This window comes from Lithobates pipiens, unplaced genomic scaffold (genome assembly GCF_037356315.1).
Source record: "Lithobates pipiens isolate NorthernLeopardFrog02 unplaced genomic scaffold, aLitPip1_a1.2 Scaffold_11, whole genome shotgun sequence".
NCBI lineage: Eukaryota > Metazoa > Chordata > Amphibia > Anura > Ranidae > Lithobates > Lithobates pipiens.
Window position 1 is genome coordinate 10413156 of NW_027507696.1, and position 19813 is coordinate 10432968.

A 19813-nucleotide genomic window follows, 5' to 3' on the forward strand; every position below is an offset into this window, starting at 1 on the left:
ATAATAATACTGAGACATTGCTGTTTGCAACACAACGATTTTCCCTAAATTATTATAAACCCTTAAATTCATACAGGATTTTGTACAAAATATTTTACTAAAGAATTTCCAAATTAAATGTCCTAATTTCCAACACTAAACCAAGTTAAACACCTAAACTAAGGTTTGCTGTTCGTTTTAACTGAAAAAAAAAAGTTTGCTGTTCTGCAGAACATTTAAAACCAGCCTTAACATCTAAAGGTGACAAGCCATAGTATTTATGGTTAAAGTCATAAGCATAAGCATATGGGTGTTTTTTTGTTACACTACCAGAATCACTAATGAACCATTCCTAATGGGTGTTCCAAATGTGTGTTGTAATTCACTATTACGTGCAATCACATGCTACCCATGTAACTTAGATCATAATAACCCATTCATTTTTGGTGATTAATAGCTGGTAATTGTTTTGATTCAATTACTTAGAGCATTATTAAACCCAAAATCAAACATTTATTATATTGCAGCTTGCTGAAGTTTACATGTGGTAGCTGGATTTGTTTTCTTTTTTTAGGCTTTCTTTCTATTATTTTAAATAATGATTCTAACAGTAAGTCTGTTGTTTTTCAACAGAACAAGCTGTCCTGCCAATGTAGCAATTAAAGGGTTGCGATAAACAACTTTCCCTGACAGGGATGATGATAATTGTCAGCTTTTATTTATGTATGTAAAACCGTTATGCCAAAAGGAGCAAAGCTGTTGCTGTAACTACTTAGAAAATGTTCGCTGGAATTTGGCTTCAATTTATTTTGTATATCCAAATTTGCTAGTGTTTCTAACACTCCCCTTCTCCCAGACTGACAATGCTGTTGTCCAAAGGAGCCTCTGTTGCTCCTTCATCCAGACTGGGGGCACTCTAATGCAGTAGGTGTAACTGGCCAGATCACCAGGTGAAAACGGGAGGAAAAAAGCCTAAAAAAAGAAAATTAATGCAGCCACCATGTCTAAGGATTATTAAACTGAAACATATTGCATTTTTGGTTTTGGGTTTAATAGCACTTTTAAATAATCAGTCTTCTCTTGCCATAACCCTGGAGCATAGTTTGAAGATTCTGAAAATATTTTAGTAGCGACAAACTTTAATATGTAAAATATATTGTAAAAAAAATGTGGACCTGCTGTGATACATATTGTTTATTATATCAAATATGATTTGATATTATCCAGACAATAAAATAGTAAATAATATGTATCTCAACTACTACACAATATTTCAATTGTCACAGAAAAGTGATGCTGACTACAATACATACAACAGTAATCTTTTTGTTGTGGTGTGTATCGTTGTGATAATAACAACAACTTTAAACTTGTGTTTGGAAGTGGAACAAAGCTACAGGTTTTATCAAGTAAGTTTTCTTATTGTTGATTTAAGTAACTTAAATGTGTGAAAAGACCAGACATATAAAAAGTAGTTATTACTAAATAAAGGTTTATTTGTACATAAATTAATTTTACATTGTATGATGTCAGTTGTTTTTATTTTAGGAAGCTTTTCTGATGTGTTGTATATTCTGTGATTCTGATGACTGTATGTTATGTGTGGTAACTTTCTTACTGAATTGAGGCTCAAATATTTTTCTGCTAGATAAATTAGTATTCTGGATCATCTGTGCATTAATCCAATTTCACGTTGAATCTCTTAAAGTTTAAGTTCCATATGATACAAGATACTATGTTTTATATTTTTGCTCACTCTAAACAAGCCTCCTGCAATATATATAATTTGCCTGCATGTGAGAGGGTGGGCAGTTCAGGATCATTCATTTGATGATTTCAAAATTTTTATTCTCTTATTGGCCTGCAGTGTTGTTTTATTTCAGTTTTGGAAATGTCCCTTTATCCTTAATTGGAGCTAGACACAAAAGCAGTTATGGTAAATTCATGCAAATGTGTGCCTTATTTATTATATTACACAATCGTTGTTTAGTTCTGTAGAACAAACTATTTAATATACCATGTTATGGAAATTGGTTCTTGTTATGGTGTGAACTATTGTGTGTATAGTGGCTCAGGAGGATTTAAACTCATCTTTGGCCAAGGCACAAATCTTCAAATCATACCAAGTAAGATCATAATATGCTCTCACTTTGGTCATATAGATTGGTGAAGATTGTTCAAGGAAGAGATGTATACTGATACTTATGTTTGTTCATAGAACTAAAAATGATGTTCACATCTAACTCTTTTTCAGTAAGCACATTTGTTCATCTGCAGATTCTAGAGCGATATACAGAGTCAAGTTGTGCTTTGTCACTTCAAAACATGTGTTTGTATACAAATGCAACAAATTGCTAAACAATGATGAACACTCATTTTTAAAATATGATGATGATGATGATAATTATGATAATGCTGATGTGGCAAATGTAACAACCAATTGAAAAAAAAATTACTTTTTTAATAGTCCTGATGATGCATAGTGATACACTATAGACTCATTCAGAAAGGCAAACAGCAATTGCCAAATTACAATGACCCATAGAGAACAATCAAAAAAATAATTAATCTCACTGTTGCTAATTAGTATGGTGTTCTGCAGATCATTGCTGGTCTTTGCAATGACTTATAGAATAACTTGGATAGTTTGGTTAGTCGTTGATTCCCAATGTGTTATACAATGTAAGAGTAATTGATAAAATATACTGAATTTATAATGCTGTACTTTTAATGTTTTAATAGTTGAAGAATACAATGATAAATGTGTAACCAATGAGGTGAACATTATTTTACCCAAAATGAAGCCCCTCTAATGATCAGCTGTAGCTGCATAGTATAAAATAAATGATCAAATAAATAAAATATGTCTGCATGTAATCAAACACACATATTTTTGCAAAGGACTAGTACACTGTGGCTAGTACAAATACCTACAAACTCATATTTGGCAGTGGCACTAAGTTAACAGTGACTCCAAGTAAGTAAATAAGTAATTTTTTGTATTTTTTTATTCAAGTTATTTAATAAGTCATTGCAAATAAAATAGTAATATTTAAATATTCTCTTTTTTTCATACATTTCTGTAGAGTTACAATGCTAGATTTGCAGAGGCCAGCTCTACAAATAGATTCAATTATCAAATATTGTGCATTATGGCAAACAATACTAAATTATACACTGGGGCTGACTTATAAAAAAAAATGAAAAAGTAAACAGAATTTTCCATAGTAGGTAAAACAAAATTTGTCAAAAAAATCTAAAGCAAAGTGAAAATTTCAGAAGATAGCAAGCTGTATTTGTGGACTGACAATCTCTCAGTATAATTGTGACATTACATAGCTGTGATGCTAGCTAGAGGATAATGCAAAGGATTGAGTTGGTGTGTTAATACTGGTGCTGCTAGAAATCTTGTATTTGGAGGAGGTACTCAGCTTATTGTCATTCCAAGTAAGTTAGTAAATGTAATACTTCTGTCTGTAATAATATCAGTCTTATCGTGACACGAAAGGGGAATTTGGACACATTGCAAAATGTTTGAATAAATATCACAGTTGGCCAGTATTCACTTTTCCTTTCATATGCACTAGTGAAATAATGTAGCTAGATAGAAGTGCAGTATAGCCCGTTACATACACAATATATTTATTGTGCAAGATCCCATTCATGTAGATTTTGTGGCAGCAATGCATGGTTCTGTTTGTGTGATTGAATGTGGACCTCAGAAATACACAACAGCAGTAGTTTATTTTCAACTGCTCTTTGTCCAATAACTTCTATTGATTTCTACATAATAATGATGACTGGTTTAACCCTACGGATCCTATGACAACTAATCTAAAATTCAGAAATCATTGCATTGTTGTACTATCTGTGCAGTGCTTTAGACATAATACTTGCAAACTGATAACAAAGTTTCCATGTGATAGAAACAAATGATGGATACATTTTTTTAAACAAATTTGGTCCATTGTTGAATTAAAAATATATAAAAAAGGTAGCATTAACCTCCCTGGTGGTACGATTATTTCGGATTTTAGGTGCTAAAAGCGGTATAATTATTTTGCATGAAAATTTGGTATCGTAGTATAATTCTTAGCAATAGCTCACTTAAATCTGTCCAAACCAGAGTCTAGCAGACATCCCGGGTATGATAAAGTTTGAAAAATTAAATCATAAATTATAATATAATAAATAATTGTACCAAATAATAATATAACAATAATAAAAATTATTCAATAATGTAATCAAATCAAAAACACTGAAATTTGCTCAGTTGCAGAATTGTCACTGTCATTACTTTTCAGTATTTGATGACGGATCTCCCCACAAATTGCTATCCCTCAATTCTGCGAGTGATTTCAATTTATTATAGCTGTTTTCTAGCTGGTCTAAAATCATTTTTGATGTAAAGGGTAAAGTTTTGGTTGCTATGGACAATCTCCATTTTCCAGGCATAAAGAACAGTTTTTATAATATAAAACTGCATGCAGGACACTGGGCAGAACACTAGGGACAAAGGGGATGTGAAATGATTACATACAGCAATGTAATCTGTAAGATTACATTATACTGTATGTATACTGTGTGTTTCACTTTTTGAATTTGGCGCCGATCTCCGTCCCCGTGCGTCGCAACGCTCGCAGGGAACGGAGATCGGCTCCGTGATGAATCGAGCGGAGGACGAGCAGCTCGTACAGCGCGGGGACATCGCTGGATCCAGGGGACAAGGTAAGGAAGTGTCCTCCTGCATACAGCAATGCGGTCCCAAGTCTGGCTCGGGGTTACCGCTTTTGGTATAAAAATTCCACCCCAAGCCAGACTCGGGAACAGCGCCAGGAGGGTTAAGCATGAAGAAATCCAAATAATGGCATTATTGCAGTGATGGTAAAGGTGATTAGTTGATAGAACCAGCATGAAGGCTAATTTACTAAAACAGTTGAGGATATTCACATAATAAACTGTGTGGATATTTACATGATTGCCCAAACATGTGAAAACCAATTCACTGTTTCATTATTTCATCTATGCATGACTGTATAATTGAAGTGAATATTGACACAATTTATGGTGTGAATATTCTCAATGCCTTTAGTAAATCAGCCTCATTGTTTTTGTTAAGACATTGAGCACTGTGACTAGATCCGGTGCTGACAAGCTCATATTTGGAAAGGGGACCGTGCTTACTGTGATACCACGTAAGTGCCTTTTTATTTATCAAAACTGAAAGTACAGTACATAAAAATTTAGATATAAGTTTAAGATCATAATAATTTTCATAAGATACAACATTGGCTTTAGTAATTAGATTAAAGAAAGCACCCATGTTTTTGTTAACACGTAGAGCAATGTGACTACGTCTGGGTTCACTAAATACATTTTTGGAAAAGGAACCATGCTTACTGTTCTTCCAAGTAAGTATTTGTTTTAAATCTTTCAAAAACAGTATATAAATAGGCAGGCAAAACACATTTTATTTCAAATAATCATAATTTACACAAATATGCTTTGGAAATAGTTTTTTTCATCAAATTATAAATGTACTTATCAGTTTTATGTTCTATGTAGCATTACATAAGTGAGATAATGTGAAGCTGTGTTCGTAACATCCATATCATGTCCAGGATTTGTTGTTTACTAATTTCTCTACATGTGACTGGACCTTTGGTGTTTGTATATTAGACAATAAATCCAGAGATTATCAGGATATTAGAGGTCACCGCCAGTTCCAGTTACTAAATTATACACAATAACAGTGTGGTATGGTAAAGATCATAACATAAATTCTTGTGATTTAAGTCTCTGATTTTATAGATACATTACCTTCATTTATTTATTGTTATAGATAGAAAAAGTATAAAGGGCAGTGAAATCTTTATTAATTCAGACACATCTGAAATATAAAAATGAATAGTGACACTTATATTTGTTTGTTAAGAATGATGGCTTTTTGCTAAGGAGTAGCATACTGTGGCTACAGTAAATAACTATAAACTCATATTTGGCAGTGGCACCAAGCTAGCAGTGATTCCAAGTAAGTAAACTAACATTAATTGCAAATAATTATTTTTTCACATGCTAATGTGTATTAACTAGTGCTAATATACAAAGTGAATCATTCTTCAATATTCAGTTACTTCTAAAGAATAGAATAATACAAACAAGCAGCATCAGCATAGGGTGCTCAGCCAAAGATTTACAAACAAAGGTTGCATAAAAGCTTATACCTTAGCTTACTGCTGCTCTAGAGGTCCAACAATCTCCATGTTTTAGAGCTTTCAGTGATCAGCTTATTAAATCAATTGCACCCTAAGAATTCTTAATTTAAAAAAATATATGCTGTAGTACACCAGTAAAACATTAAATATCTTCCTAATGAAATAAAAAAAATATAGCTTTAATCCTAATATAGCTGTAATATTAATGTTATTTGTTTGAACTGCAAACCCGAAAAAAATATTATTATGACATTCAGGTTCCCAAGAAAGAAATTTCTCCTGCCACTTAAGAAATTTTTGTTCTGGACCTACTTATGTCTTCAAAAAGACTTGTCTGCTTGAGGCCACTTTCATTTGCAGACAGCCTGCATGTTTAGTTAAAGAATTCTGAAATATTGCCACTGTAAGAAGAGTCGTTTTTGTTAAGGGTGTTCCTATTGTGATAATAATAACTACAAATACATATTTGGTTCAGGGACACGACTGTCTATCATTCCCAGTAAGTTGTTTTGTTTGTATCTGATTCACATTCAGCTTTGGAATTATAAGCAATGGATGATTGGATTTGGCTTTTTTGCGTTGACATTTTCAGATCTTACTTAATATATAATACTTTAACATATATGTTAGGAGTATTTGTTTCAGATAGATAATAATCATAGTTGCAGGAATGTGTTTACAAGGCTGAATGAAAAATTACAAAATGTGGCTCATTGTCTATCAGAAAAAAGCTTATAGATATCTCTTATATATGCACTAAGCTAGCCTTTTTTTTGGTCATCATGGGCAACTAACACATACTTTCTAATATTCCTGAAAATATTGTTAGGACAAGTTTCTGCAGAAAAAAAATGTGTGGTGCATTTTGCACAAGTTAATTCCTGTTTGGTGGGGTATCATGCATGACATGGAGATCCTAAAGTGTATTTAAAGAACAAAAAGTGCATTTATTGGAGCTTATTATTCCTTAGATGTGGCAATTGAATGTGTTTTCTTTTGCTTTCTCACCTTTTCTTCTTTATTTTCACCTGGTGATCTTACTAGGAACACAATTCCTGTTCTAGAGTGACAATCTATCTAGGGGAATTGCATTATCACCCTGGGAAGGGAATGTGTTGGGACCTGCCTCTCTCTGCAATATAGCAGGAGATGCTTTAAAATCAACAGAGATGGCTGAGAACAATGCTAACTGATAAATGTTCACAGAAGAAGAAAGGATGGGAAGTTATAAACACAAAAGATTTCTGGTTGGATAAACAACTTTTTGTTTGCACTTGTTGAACAGATATAGCCTTTAATGGTAGATTAAGCAGACCATAAAGTAGCAAACAAATGTAATGTAATGTTAATATACTTTAAAAATATTTACAAATAGAGAAGGGATAAGGGTGTTGCCCTTCAAAAATGCGGCATTCATTTACTTAGGGGAGGGGCTGTTCTAAGTGAATGGTCACTTAGCCTAGTAAACCTCATACAAGGCAAATAAAAAAAAAAAAAGAAATGATTTTCTTGCCCAAAATTTAATCTTTGTACGTAGCCTAACTTTGTTCACTAAACTATTTGAACGCTTGCATTAATTAAATAATTATGGCTGATTAAAATGAGCAAACATGCAAGTTTTTGTAGAGACCTGGAAAACGGACTGCTAGTTTTATAGGTACATCCGGTTTTTGTTAATGAGGTTGTCACTGTGTGGTACTGGGAACACAAACAAACTCATATTTGGAAGAGGAACAGCCTTGTCTGTCATGCCAAGTAAGCAAAAGATGTTTTGACATTTATATCATAGTGTTTATTACATACAAATAAATTATGTAATGTGGCTGTGGCACACTGTAGAAAGTCAAGCCATTTGATTGTTGTTTTATTATTACATATCTTTTAAAAGTAGGAAGTAATTTGGCTTTCCAAACCATCAACCACAAGATTACTATATATATTCATTTAAAAAACAGAATTTCCCCTTTCGATCCATAAAGAAAGCGCAGATTTGCTGAGAAACCTCAGTAAATCACTCCCTTAATCTGAAGATGATAGATGAGTGGACAGTTGGTTAGTTTAGAATATAATTTGCTGATCCTTTAAATGTTCTAGCAGTATGACACTTGAGAAATACAAAATGTTGTCCTACAATATGTAGCACAGTGAATAAATAAAAAATGGTTTCCCAAAAATCATATCTATAAAGAAGGGAGACGCTGAGAGTAGTATATAAAACAGTAATGTTTTTGTTGTAATATGTATCAGTGTGCCAATAACAACCTTAAAGTTACATTTGGGAGTGGAACAAAGCTAGAGGTTTTACCAAGTAAGTGTGTTCTATTTTTATATGTAGAACATATCAGACTTATAAACATATATTTGTCATGTTAGAAAATTTCAACTGCATGTTATTGCATTCTTAGAGACAGGTTTAAGAGAAAATGTAGATATCTGTCTTTGGAACTGTATTTTAGGATTTGTTGTTTTCTACATTTTATAAAGCAATTTTAGTTCACAACATATTTATTGAACCTCCTGATACTGTATACAACTTATATTATTTTAACTCACGCTAACCCCTGAAGATTATACACCCCCATAAGTGTGAATTGACAATAGCATTTGTTCTGGGTTTTTTTTCAAACAGAGTAACAGTAAAGGATCCTTACTAACAGTCAATAAAAAATTAGGGCATGATCTAAGAGTGGCTATGATATTTTTAAAATTAAAAATATCAATCAAAAATATAAATGTATGTGCAAATAATAAATAATAGGTGTATAGTGTGTAATACTATACAGTATATCATCACAGTTTTTTTTACTTAATTTACAAACGGGTCACTCTGTTTAAAGGCAGCATGGAAACATTCTTGAAAGCACAGGGAAACATTCACTATCTAATTCTATTACACATGATAGTGTGTTGGAAGTGAACATATGGAGGCTAATTTACTAAAGGAGCTGAAAATCTTCACAATATTCAATCACATCAGAGCAGATTCCTGTTTACTGATTTAATCAGCACATAATTGGATAATTGAAGTGAATATTCACACAATGTTTATTTATTTATTATTTGTTACAGGTATTTGTATAGCACAGCCAATTTATGCATCACTTTTACATATACATTGTACATTCACATCAGTCCCTACCCTTAAGGAGCTTACAATCTAATGTCCCTAACTCACATTTATAAATACACATACTGGGAGCCAATTTAGACAGGGTCCAATTATGTTATATTTATTGGCATAATAATAAATTAAAATGACACCTCCAGTAAATTACAGCCCACGTATTTTCTTCTCCTCTAACTGCTTTTTCTATCAAGACAAGAATCGGACATTCATGGTAAATTATGCATATGAGATGTCGATGATATTTTGGAAGAACCCATATGATGTATTGGAATCTTTATTCCAATACACTTTATACTAACCAATTTATTCTAAAGGAACATCTCACTGTGTCTTGGAAACACAGATAAACTGCATTTTGGACCAGGAACCACACTCATTGTAAAGCCACGTAGGTATTATATCAAACATTTTGGGATTCATTTTTTAAAGGAGCAGAGTCTGTTCATCTGTGTAGGTTTAATTGCAAAGCGAATATTAGAAAATAAAGTGAAGTTGTGTTCACTTTGCATACCAATTGCTGTGCAGTAGAGATATAAGATTTTGTCAGCACAGAAAGTGAACATAACTTCATCTTATTTACTAAGATAAGTGACTAGACTGTACTCATTGAATAAATACACTCTTTTTATGGTGATGAGCCATTTGTACTGAAAGCTCCCGTTTATACTTCTAGCAATGTATTCCTTTCCTCATCAGCCTGTTAGGTTGGTAAAAAGTATATGCAGCTAATTCTACTCATCTATTAGTGTGCCATGTATCACATAAAGTATAACTTCCATTACACATGTAAGATTAGGAAGCGTGTGAATGGACTATCAGAATGAGCTTTTATATGATTGTATTGATGTTATTTCTGAATATAAAAATGCACTCAAATGGGCCTGAGGCTAAGTACATATCAATACATTTTCTATTAGCATTTGTGATATCATTCCAGCAGAATCTAATCTCTACTCACTCTTTAAATTGTATATATATATATATATATATATATATATATATATATATATATATATATACACACACACATACATAAACAACATAATAATACTTTATGTTTTTTTTCTTACAAAATGAACGTATTAATTTATAACCTACTGGGCCTAAAGAGCATTTATATATGCATTTTTAAGACCTGCCACTCATTAGGGAGACCTGTTACTCAATAGTGAGTACAGTTCTCGCAAGTGGATTTGCTACATTTTTGAGCTGCCATCTAACACTGTGCTAATACTGGTTACAACAAACTGATCTTTGGAGCGGGAACAAAGCTCACTGTAACCACAAGTAAGTACATATACTTTGAATTTAGTAATTCTACTGTACATTTGTTTGAAAACATAGCATAGAATATATTTTCAAACCCATAATTGAAATTCTACTTTTATGGTCAGGCAGATTTAAAAACATTAAGCTATATGTAAGCTTGAAATTCTTACTTTTCGGATTAAAACATACATAAGTAACTTCAATATTGAGTAATGTTTTGCCAACACAAGATAAGGGGGTGCATTTATGAAAAAAAAATAACAGTTTAACTATGTTTTCCATTGGTTTCCAGTTCTAAAATTCTCCTATTCATCAATAATGAGGATCTCAATAAATTTCTTAGTCAGATCTGGCAAACTCCACTACCTTCTATGAGTGGTTTCTAATGAATTAAGAACATTTTTCACTCATTTTCGTAGCAGCAACTACTAATACCAACATGTTTTTTTCATAAATACACATGTTGTTATATATATTTCCCTAATCGACAATTTTAAACGAAAAAGTGAAAAGTTGCCCTGACATTTGTTTTTGGATCATTTGCAATGATCCAAGAAATCTTAATAGTCACCAGTTCCAGTAAAATACAATTTGGCAGATGTTAAGTGCAGAGTAAACATGTGTATAGATATATTTGCAAATATACACTGATACAAGCATTAAATATTGCTGTCTCTACTCTGCATCTAAATGTATTTTTTTTTAAATAAATAAGTGGTTGCCTATATCAAAATTACAAACATCAATTGTTTTGGGAATATCAGTTACGTTGTCAAACTCAGAAATAGTACTGTAAGTAACTCTAGGTTGTCATCTATCAAATATTTCAAACATGAAATCATGACTATTTTCATGACATCTGTTGAAATAGTAGCAAAAGGTACACACATCTGTTATGTGATATCCTGGCTGGGTTGTTGATATTACACGAAGCACTGTGTGCTAATAGCTTTGGGAACAAGCTCATATTTGGAGTTGGCACTAGACTACATGTCATACCAAGTAAGTTTTTCTCTGTGGCTTAGGCTAATATTCATTTATTGTTTATAAATGTGTATGCAATTTTACTGACAGTTGTATAGCATAATAATCTCTATCTGGTGATAATCAGTATGTACTCATAGCCTTCTGATATTTACTATGCAGGATGAAAAGTTAAGTCCTATGATTACTCCACCAATCCGTTTTGACGTTGTTGCAAACATATCTTTTTCAGATGTTAAATATACAGTCCTCTAGCTATGTGTATGTATGGCAGCTGACTACTATAGTGTATGGTCACCTTCTTTTGTTGTACCTATTGTTTAAATGTGGTCTTGTTAACATTGACTTTTGGCATTGTCTGGGTGATTTATATGAATAGCAAATATGTTTATACATTTGTACCTATATACAGGCATACCCCACTGTTAAGTATGCAATGGGGTTTATTTACTAAAGCTGGAAAGTGCAAAATCAGGCTCACTTCTACATGGAAAACAATGAGCTTCCAGGTTTTATTACAAAAGCTTAATTGAACAAGCTGGGGTTAGAAGCTCATTGGTTTCTATGCAGAAGTGAGCCTGATTCTGCACTTTCCAGCTTTAGTAAATAAACCCCATTGTGTACTTAAAAGTGGGGTATGCCTATAGTACATTAGTATGCATAAGCAATGTTGTTCGACCCCAATAAAAAATATGTAAAACAATAGTTAACTGAGGGAAAATGAAAATTGATCGAAGGGCCTCATGATTTCTGGAAGCTCCAATTATTAACTAATATAATTTATAGTTACTAAGCATGTGTATAATGTTAAACATGCTACAAAAATTTCTCAGTGTCATCCATATAACTTCACAACCCCTTTTTGTTAAGAGGTGACACACTGTGTACAAATAATGTTAAGGTCACATTCGGCAGTGGGACCAAATTAACTGTGCTCCCAAGTAAGTATGTCGTTTATAGAATTCAAATAGCAATTTTGTTTTTGATCATTTGGAATATAAATAATATAATGCACATTTAATCTTAAGTATTTTAAATCTAGTTTAAACATTGGGATGCATATTAGAAAGAACATCTGCTTTTTATACTGAATGGGGCTGGGTTTTGGCATAAGACACGTCAAAGGATACTTATAATGGGCAAAGGGCAGTAACCCATAGCAACCTACTAGATTTTAGAATAACGTGCCTAATTTATCTCAGAAGAGAGATAGTCTTCTATGCATCACAGCATTTTTCAGCTCTTCATTGTTCTTTGTACTGCCTCGTGAAACTAGCCTGAAAGTGTGAACAGGGTTTTGCCAGGTTGATAATATTAATCCATAGCCTTCAATACTTTCTGAGTTCCTGACCTGGAAACACATATGCAGATCAGGATTTTCTAATCCACATGTTTGTTCTGAATTAGTAACTCAGAAAGTACCAGAGATAGTCAGGCAACCAGCATTTTTAGCTACAGGGAACCTTTTAAATGTTTTCCTGTACAATGATTAGTCCACCTTTGGATGCAGGGAACAGACAAATGTTGCATACAATTAGAGAAAGGGAAACAGGAGACCCTTTACCACTGCAGCTGGTGTCATCTACATGGGCTGACAATTAATCCTATGTTTATGGCCTGTTACAGACAAACCCAGCTGAAAGATATTGAGAAAGATTGTGATAATTTTTGTTGGCATTATTACAATCGTTTCCTCCAAGACAAATTCACACCAGAAGTGTCTGGCAGTGGCTTCCACATGCACCCTCAGACAATCTGAGCATGCCTCTATGTATTTGGTGACCATTTGGTCAGATGACCCTTCAATGTCTATGATCAGTCCAAGGCTTTGCACTTGTGCAGAGCTGAAGTTAAATCACTGGAGCCTGTAAGTGCACACATTTGTTGTCCAAATCATAATCTCTCTGTTAGGATATTCTCTTTTTATTTAGGGCATTTCTTGTATGAGATGACTATTTCTACATCATGGAAAATAATTATAATGATGATTAACTATACAGGGAAAGCTGAGAAAGTCTTTTTGCCTCTGGCAACTAAAGTTACAACTCTACTGTGCCTTATGGTTAAGTGAATGCTAGATGCTAATATTAATACAACACTCTTATTAACACACTGAGGAGCTGTTGCCTTATTAATTAAGTCTTAGAATATAATGTTTGGGTAACAGAGATATTTAGGAGGCTAGGCAATACAGCTCTAGTGTCTCAAGTGCTGAAACCAGGGTTCAGTTTAGTAAAATATGCTGCAAAAAGTGTAGCAAAAAATATTTTGTTTGCACTCAGATCTCACAGTACACTTTTCTTACATGGAACTCCAGTATGGTATAAAATGTACAGTTTTATCTGATTAAAATAAGGATGTGGTGCAGAATGACATGTTAAGATTACCACTATGGATGTTTAGTTGTATCCCTGCACTACAATATGTATTTTTTTTAAAGTATTTAATAATGTTAACTTTGTACTTTTAAATACCCTTCTTCAAGTCATGTGTATGTGCGCAGTTTGTATATTTGTAATGGCATTTAGCACTCTGATTATAATACTGGCTTCTCTAAACTTACTTTTGGAGAAGGGACGAAACTTCTTGTTAGGCCAAGTAAGTCTATATATCACTTTATTTATATTGATATACTCCATGCTTTAGGTAATAAATATGTTTGCAAAGCCTGGAGGTGGCAGGATAGCTATGGTGTGTATACAGTAGGTTGTGCTATATATATATTAGAAGCATTTATAAACACAATTTCTCCCTACATTTATTTCTATATAAATACATTTTCTGTTTTGTACCAAGCTTTGTACCATGCTCAGATGCATTGTACGTAAGATTGTTTTTATTGGTATTTCTTTCATTACCTGGTTGCCAGTGTTAACATAGCAAATATGTTATTGTAGTGAGATATAGCAGTGTGCTTATGTAGGCAACAACAAGATAATATTTGGAACTGGGACCACCCTAACCGTTAAGCCAAGTAAGACACCTGCAACATGTGCTTTTATCATTTGGCTCTGTCTGTCAGAAAACTATGTAATACTACTACTACTAATAATAATAAATGCTGACAACTATTATGAATTGCTTTTGGCAAAATAAGCAATCTTAAGAAAGGCATACTTTTAAAGTTTCAGCTAAAATCCAGTTTGGGTGTTGATTTACTAAAGGAAACATCTTTCATCTGAGCCTGTGAGGGGGGAATTAGAACAAATACAAATTTTCTCCTGAATCTGACTGGATGTTGGAAAAGGCTAAGGTGAAAACAACTCCATTATTAAATCAACTCCATGCAATAGAATCACAATGAGCAAATTTATCAAAGATGGAACAGACAGAATCTGGATCAGCGGACAACCAATCATTTCTAGCTTGAGCTTGATCAGTTTGTGAATGAAGCATACCAGTTAAATGGTTGCCATGCACAACTGCTACAGTTTTAATAAATTTCCATCACTGAGTATAATATCTAATTGTGATAATGCAGTTACTGTATCTGTATGTAGAGATACACATGAATGCATTATATTAGTTCATGAAATCCTCTGCACATGAAGGTCTGATTACTGGTTTATGTATTGGAGTTTATGACTGTGTTAATACTGGCAACTGGAAGTATACCTTTGGTCAAGGCACAAAGCTTACTGTTATACCTAGTAAGTGTCTTTTTTTGTTGTTGAACATACTCCCAATGTTATATTATACAGTAGGTAGTATGATTATTTAAATGGCATAAAAGATAAAGTAATGTTAAATGGAAAAATTTAACCGAAAGCCTGCTAAACTGTATTTTTTTAAAAGGCACAATTCCAACTCTTAGTAATTACAATGTTCATAAATGTTCAATCGCATTGTCATTTTAAGATTTCTTTAATTTTACAGGTAAATTAAATGTTTAAGTAATGTGTGTATGTGTAAACAGTATGTTATTGCAGTTGCATACAAATAATTTTAGTGATGCATGTTAAGATGGCCACAGACATACTGTAAGACAAGCCTCACCTAATTTGGACAGTCTAATATCTAAGAGTACCAACTGACTGAGATAGGTGTTATGAAGCCTTTTCTGATCATAGTCTTTGCTCTAAAATAAACTGATGCCGGAAGTATCCTTCCATGTATCATCCACCCTGCTCCATTTACATGAACATGTGCATTTGGGCAACTCAAATGTACATATTCCAATAGCTTTTCCCTATGCTTACCTCACAGAAGTATAATTTTGCTCTATATGATGCACTACAAGCTACCTTGCACTGTCATTGTTTATATGATTCTCTGAATTAATCTTGCATTTATAAATCTGGCCTTGTATATTGAAATCTTGCTGTCCATAGACTTTAAGGTTTATCGATTTCAGGTTTTATAAGTGCAGCTCGCTTCAATGTTAATGTAAGTGGTGAAAAATTCTAATGGGGTTATAGTAAATTTGGTGAACTGTGTTTTTTTTTATTTCGTTTTTTTACTAAAAATAGGATTTAGTGATTGCTTCAGTAGAGCCAATAACCTCATTCAGTAAAAGCTGTAAGTTTTAAAGAATGAACCCCCATTCCATTTTTTCAGGGGTAAAACATTACTGTCTAGTATGTGTACACAGGTACTCAGCTGTGTTTTTGATTTGATATGATATACAGTGCTATTAAAAGCAATTACAATTGTTTTGCATAAACTATCTATATAGTGCACCTTTAGTAGCAGTTCTTTGTAACATGCAGTGTATGCTAAGTACATGTGAGGGTTAATGTAAAACCATGAACCTTGGTGTACTACTGGGGGTGGCTATGGGAAACTGATCTTTGGACAGGGGACACAACTGAAAATAAATCCAAGTAAGTATTTTTTTAACTTTAGGACTTTCTCTGAATTCAACCAAACATGATAGCCTATTTTATTCTCTATAGATAATTAATTGCAAATAACTTTTTAATAAGTTTGGAATAAGTGACAACATAGAAATGGAGAGCACATAATAATACATCTTTTATAAGAGGCTAAACACATTAAGACCTAAAATAAACGACATAGAAAAATAAGAGTTCGCCCACACAAAGCTGCAATTTCAGTTATGGGTAGATTGTGGTCAGCTGGCTTACCAAAATGGCATATTATATTTCTTTTGGCTTCAGTGGAGAAATATCCCCATCAGAGTTCCCAGCTATGCCTCATTAAAAACATTGAGTCTCACTTCTGCGGTGTAAGGGGTCTCAGTCATTCTTCTGATTTCTGCAGAATGTAAAATATACAATCTCAAAGATGCAGGAGACCTTCCTTTTAATGTAGCTGCATATAGGAACCTACATTTAGTTTGAGATGACCAACTCTTCAATAGAAAATCATGAAAATATTGATATTTTCTTGATTGTTTGCAAAAAAACTCTGATGTGGCAGACCAAAGTAAATTAGCACTTTTAGGCTCTAAAGATATGCATATATGATATTTGTTCATCCATTATACTTCACGTGACACTCATGATCACTGATAGATAAAAACGAAATATGAATATATGAAGCATTTAGGTGCATTTATAAAGTACACCAATAAACTATAACAGGGTTATTGCAATGCACTCTACCATTGTGATAATATTGGTGTCAACAAGCTTATATTTGGGAAAGGGACCAAGGTTGAAGTAAGACCAAGTAAGTCTGAATTATTATTTAATATAGTCTGTTTTTTCATTTGTGAACTGGAAACCATACCATTAATAAAGGGACAGGTTAAAAAAAAAATCACATTAGTAGATTGACCCAGGACCATCAAGTCAGTTATATACTTCATTATATGAATGGTTACTGATGGGTAATGTTGATATATTATTGGGATTATGATGCTTTGTATGCTGTTGAAGTTAGTGTAAATTTATATGGTGTATGCCTAAGGGAATTTTTTTTTCAAGAGTGTTTCATAAGCCATTTATCCTTTCAAAAGCATCTGATTGATAGCTGAACAGTTTGCACATATGTGTTGCTCATTCCTGGAATAATAATATACAGTTGTGTCAGTTTTAATGGGATTTGGAACTGTTTATCCCTGAAATGTTGTTGTCAATGGGTACAAGTGAAATAGAATGTGCACATAGTATATGTATTTGAAGTAAATTATTTATAAATATGGTTAAATAATACATTTACTACTTTAATAAAGAGTTGTGAGGTTTTAGTGTGCACACTATCCCTAGCAGATGTGGTTCTGTACTACACAAGGGTTTAATGTAAAGGGGGTGGCTGATGTGTGAATAGTGGCTCTGGTTGGGGAAAGTTAATATTTGGAGCTGGAACACAATTACATGTCATACCAAGTAAGTTATTTTTTAGTTTCCTGTTACTATATATATATATATATATATATATATATATATATATATATATATATATATAAAATTGTATTCCTAAATTAATCCTGCAATCCCCTCAGGATGAACCAGTGTAATATACAACTTAACACATGTCATTTTTTTAAGATGGTCACTGCATACAGATCAATAGTGTTAATGTGTAACTATAGCTGCACAATATATAACATTGTGTATATGTAACAACTGGTAAAGACTACTGATTTTTTTTTTTTCGCAAACAATATCTAGAGTATAGCAGTATACAGGTTGCAGTAGTATGATATTTGTAAACTATAGTAACTGTGTATAGCCTGTTTATAGCTCCCATATATTAATTCGGTTACATGGTGCATTATGGACACCCATGCGTACATCCATATCCATCAGACTGTATGCATGCATATAAAAAATTCTGCATATTACAGGTATTGTAACTGTTCGGCACTGTGGGTTCATTGAGGAGTGTGTGTAATATGCATGTGAATTAGTACTTTTAAGTATACAATGGGGTTTATTTACTAAAGCTGGAAAGGGCAAAATCAGGCGCACTTGTGCATAGAAACCAATGAGCTTCAAGGTATTATTACCAACGCTTAATTGAATAAACTGGGGTTAGAAGCTCATTGGTTTCTATGCAGAAGGGAGCCTGATTTAGCATTTTCCAGCTTTAGAAAATAAACCCCATTGTGCACTTAAAAGTGGGGTATGCCTGTATGCAGTTAGAATTATGGATATCAAAGAAAAGAAAGACAGAGGAAGATCTAAAGAGAAAATGGACAATAGAATACAATATATATAAAATATTAAAATATTGCCAGCTCCTGAAGTTATGAGGTGGAGTAACTAAAGAAGTAGTGCATTTTACACAGTTAGTGATGAATAATATAAGGCTGCATTCACATTGAACTCCCAATCATGTGCAAGGATATTTTAATACAGGATTGTACCTTGTGCATGGATGACTGAAGTGGACTTAGATTTGTTTTTATTCATTAAACTAAGTTCAAAGTTCTATGTATAAGACATGATTTTGCTGTTCACCTGAGCCCCGAGATATAGCAGACTGCCAGCATTTTATATACAGAGGAAAGAACCCTGAAGGTAATTGTCAGGGTATATATCAGTGTGCAAATTATGGCAACAAAGTAATATTTGGAACAGGAACCCTGCTAACAGTACTGCCTAGTAAGTAAATAAATAAGTTTATTATATAACGTAAAGTAAAGCTCTTCTTTATGTATGCAATATTTACTGAAATAGAAAAATGGTTGTCTGAGAAGACTGGAAGTCTTGATAATATCTGTAGAAATAGACATATTTTAATCTTATTTTATATTTTGGTATCATTTATCAGTGTGATTAGAGTATGTCTAGATCATAATCAAATATAGACAGCAGAATGTGGCACATTTTTACAGTTCATGAAAAAGTTTTCATGATTATTTAAAGCGGTATTAACCCCAAAAGCAAACAGTTTCTTTTTTAGGCTTTTTTCACATTGTGATTCTGCTAGTAAATTTGTTGATTTTCAACAGAACTAGCTTCCCTGCAGATGTAGCAATTGGAGGGTTAATACAAATAATTTACCACTAACAGGGGAGTTTGCAATGTTTAGTTTTTATTTTATGTAAACCTTTATCCCCCCCCCCCCCCAAAAAAAAAAAAAAAAAAATGTTGCTGTGTGTTACTAGCTAGATTACCAGGTGAAACAGGAGAAAAAAGAAAAAAAAAAAGAAAACAAATGCAGCCACCACATCTAATGATTGGGAAGCTGAAATATATAACATTTTTGGTTTTGGATTATATCGTTTTAAAGAAGGACTTTATTGAGCATGATCAGATGATTAAAGTGAACAAAGTGTCAGTAAATGCACTAATATTCGGTAACCTATATCATTCCCCCCCCCTAT

The 19813-nt window shown here is 33.0% G+C and overlaps 1 gene segment (V, D, J or C); it reads left to right on the forward strand.

Moving 5' to 3' along the window:
* Positions 1-7790: 7790 nt before the first annotated feature.
* LOC143960169 (M1-specific T cell receptor alpha chain-like) overlaps positions 7791-19813 on the forward strand; it is a 32786-nt gene continuing 20763 nt past the window's right edge. Inside the window, 1 exon segment of the C gene segment in view lies at positions 7791-7949. Within this exon segment, the coding sequence occupies positions 7871-7949 (79 nt within the window).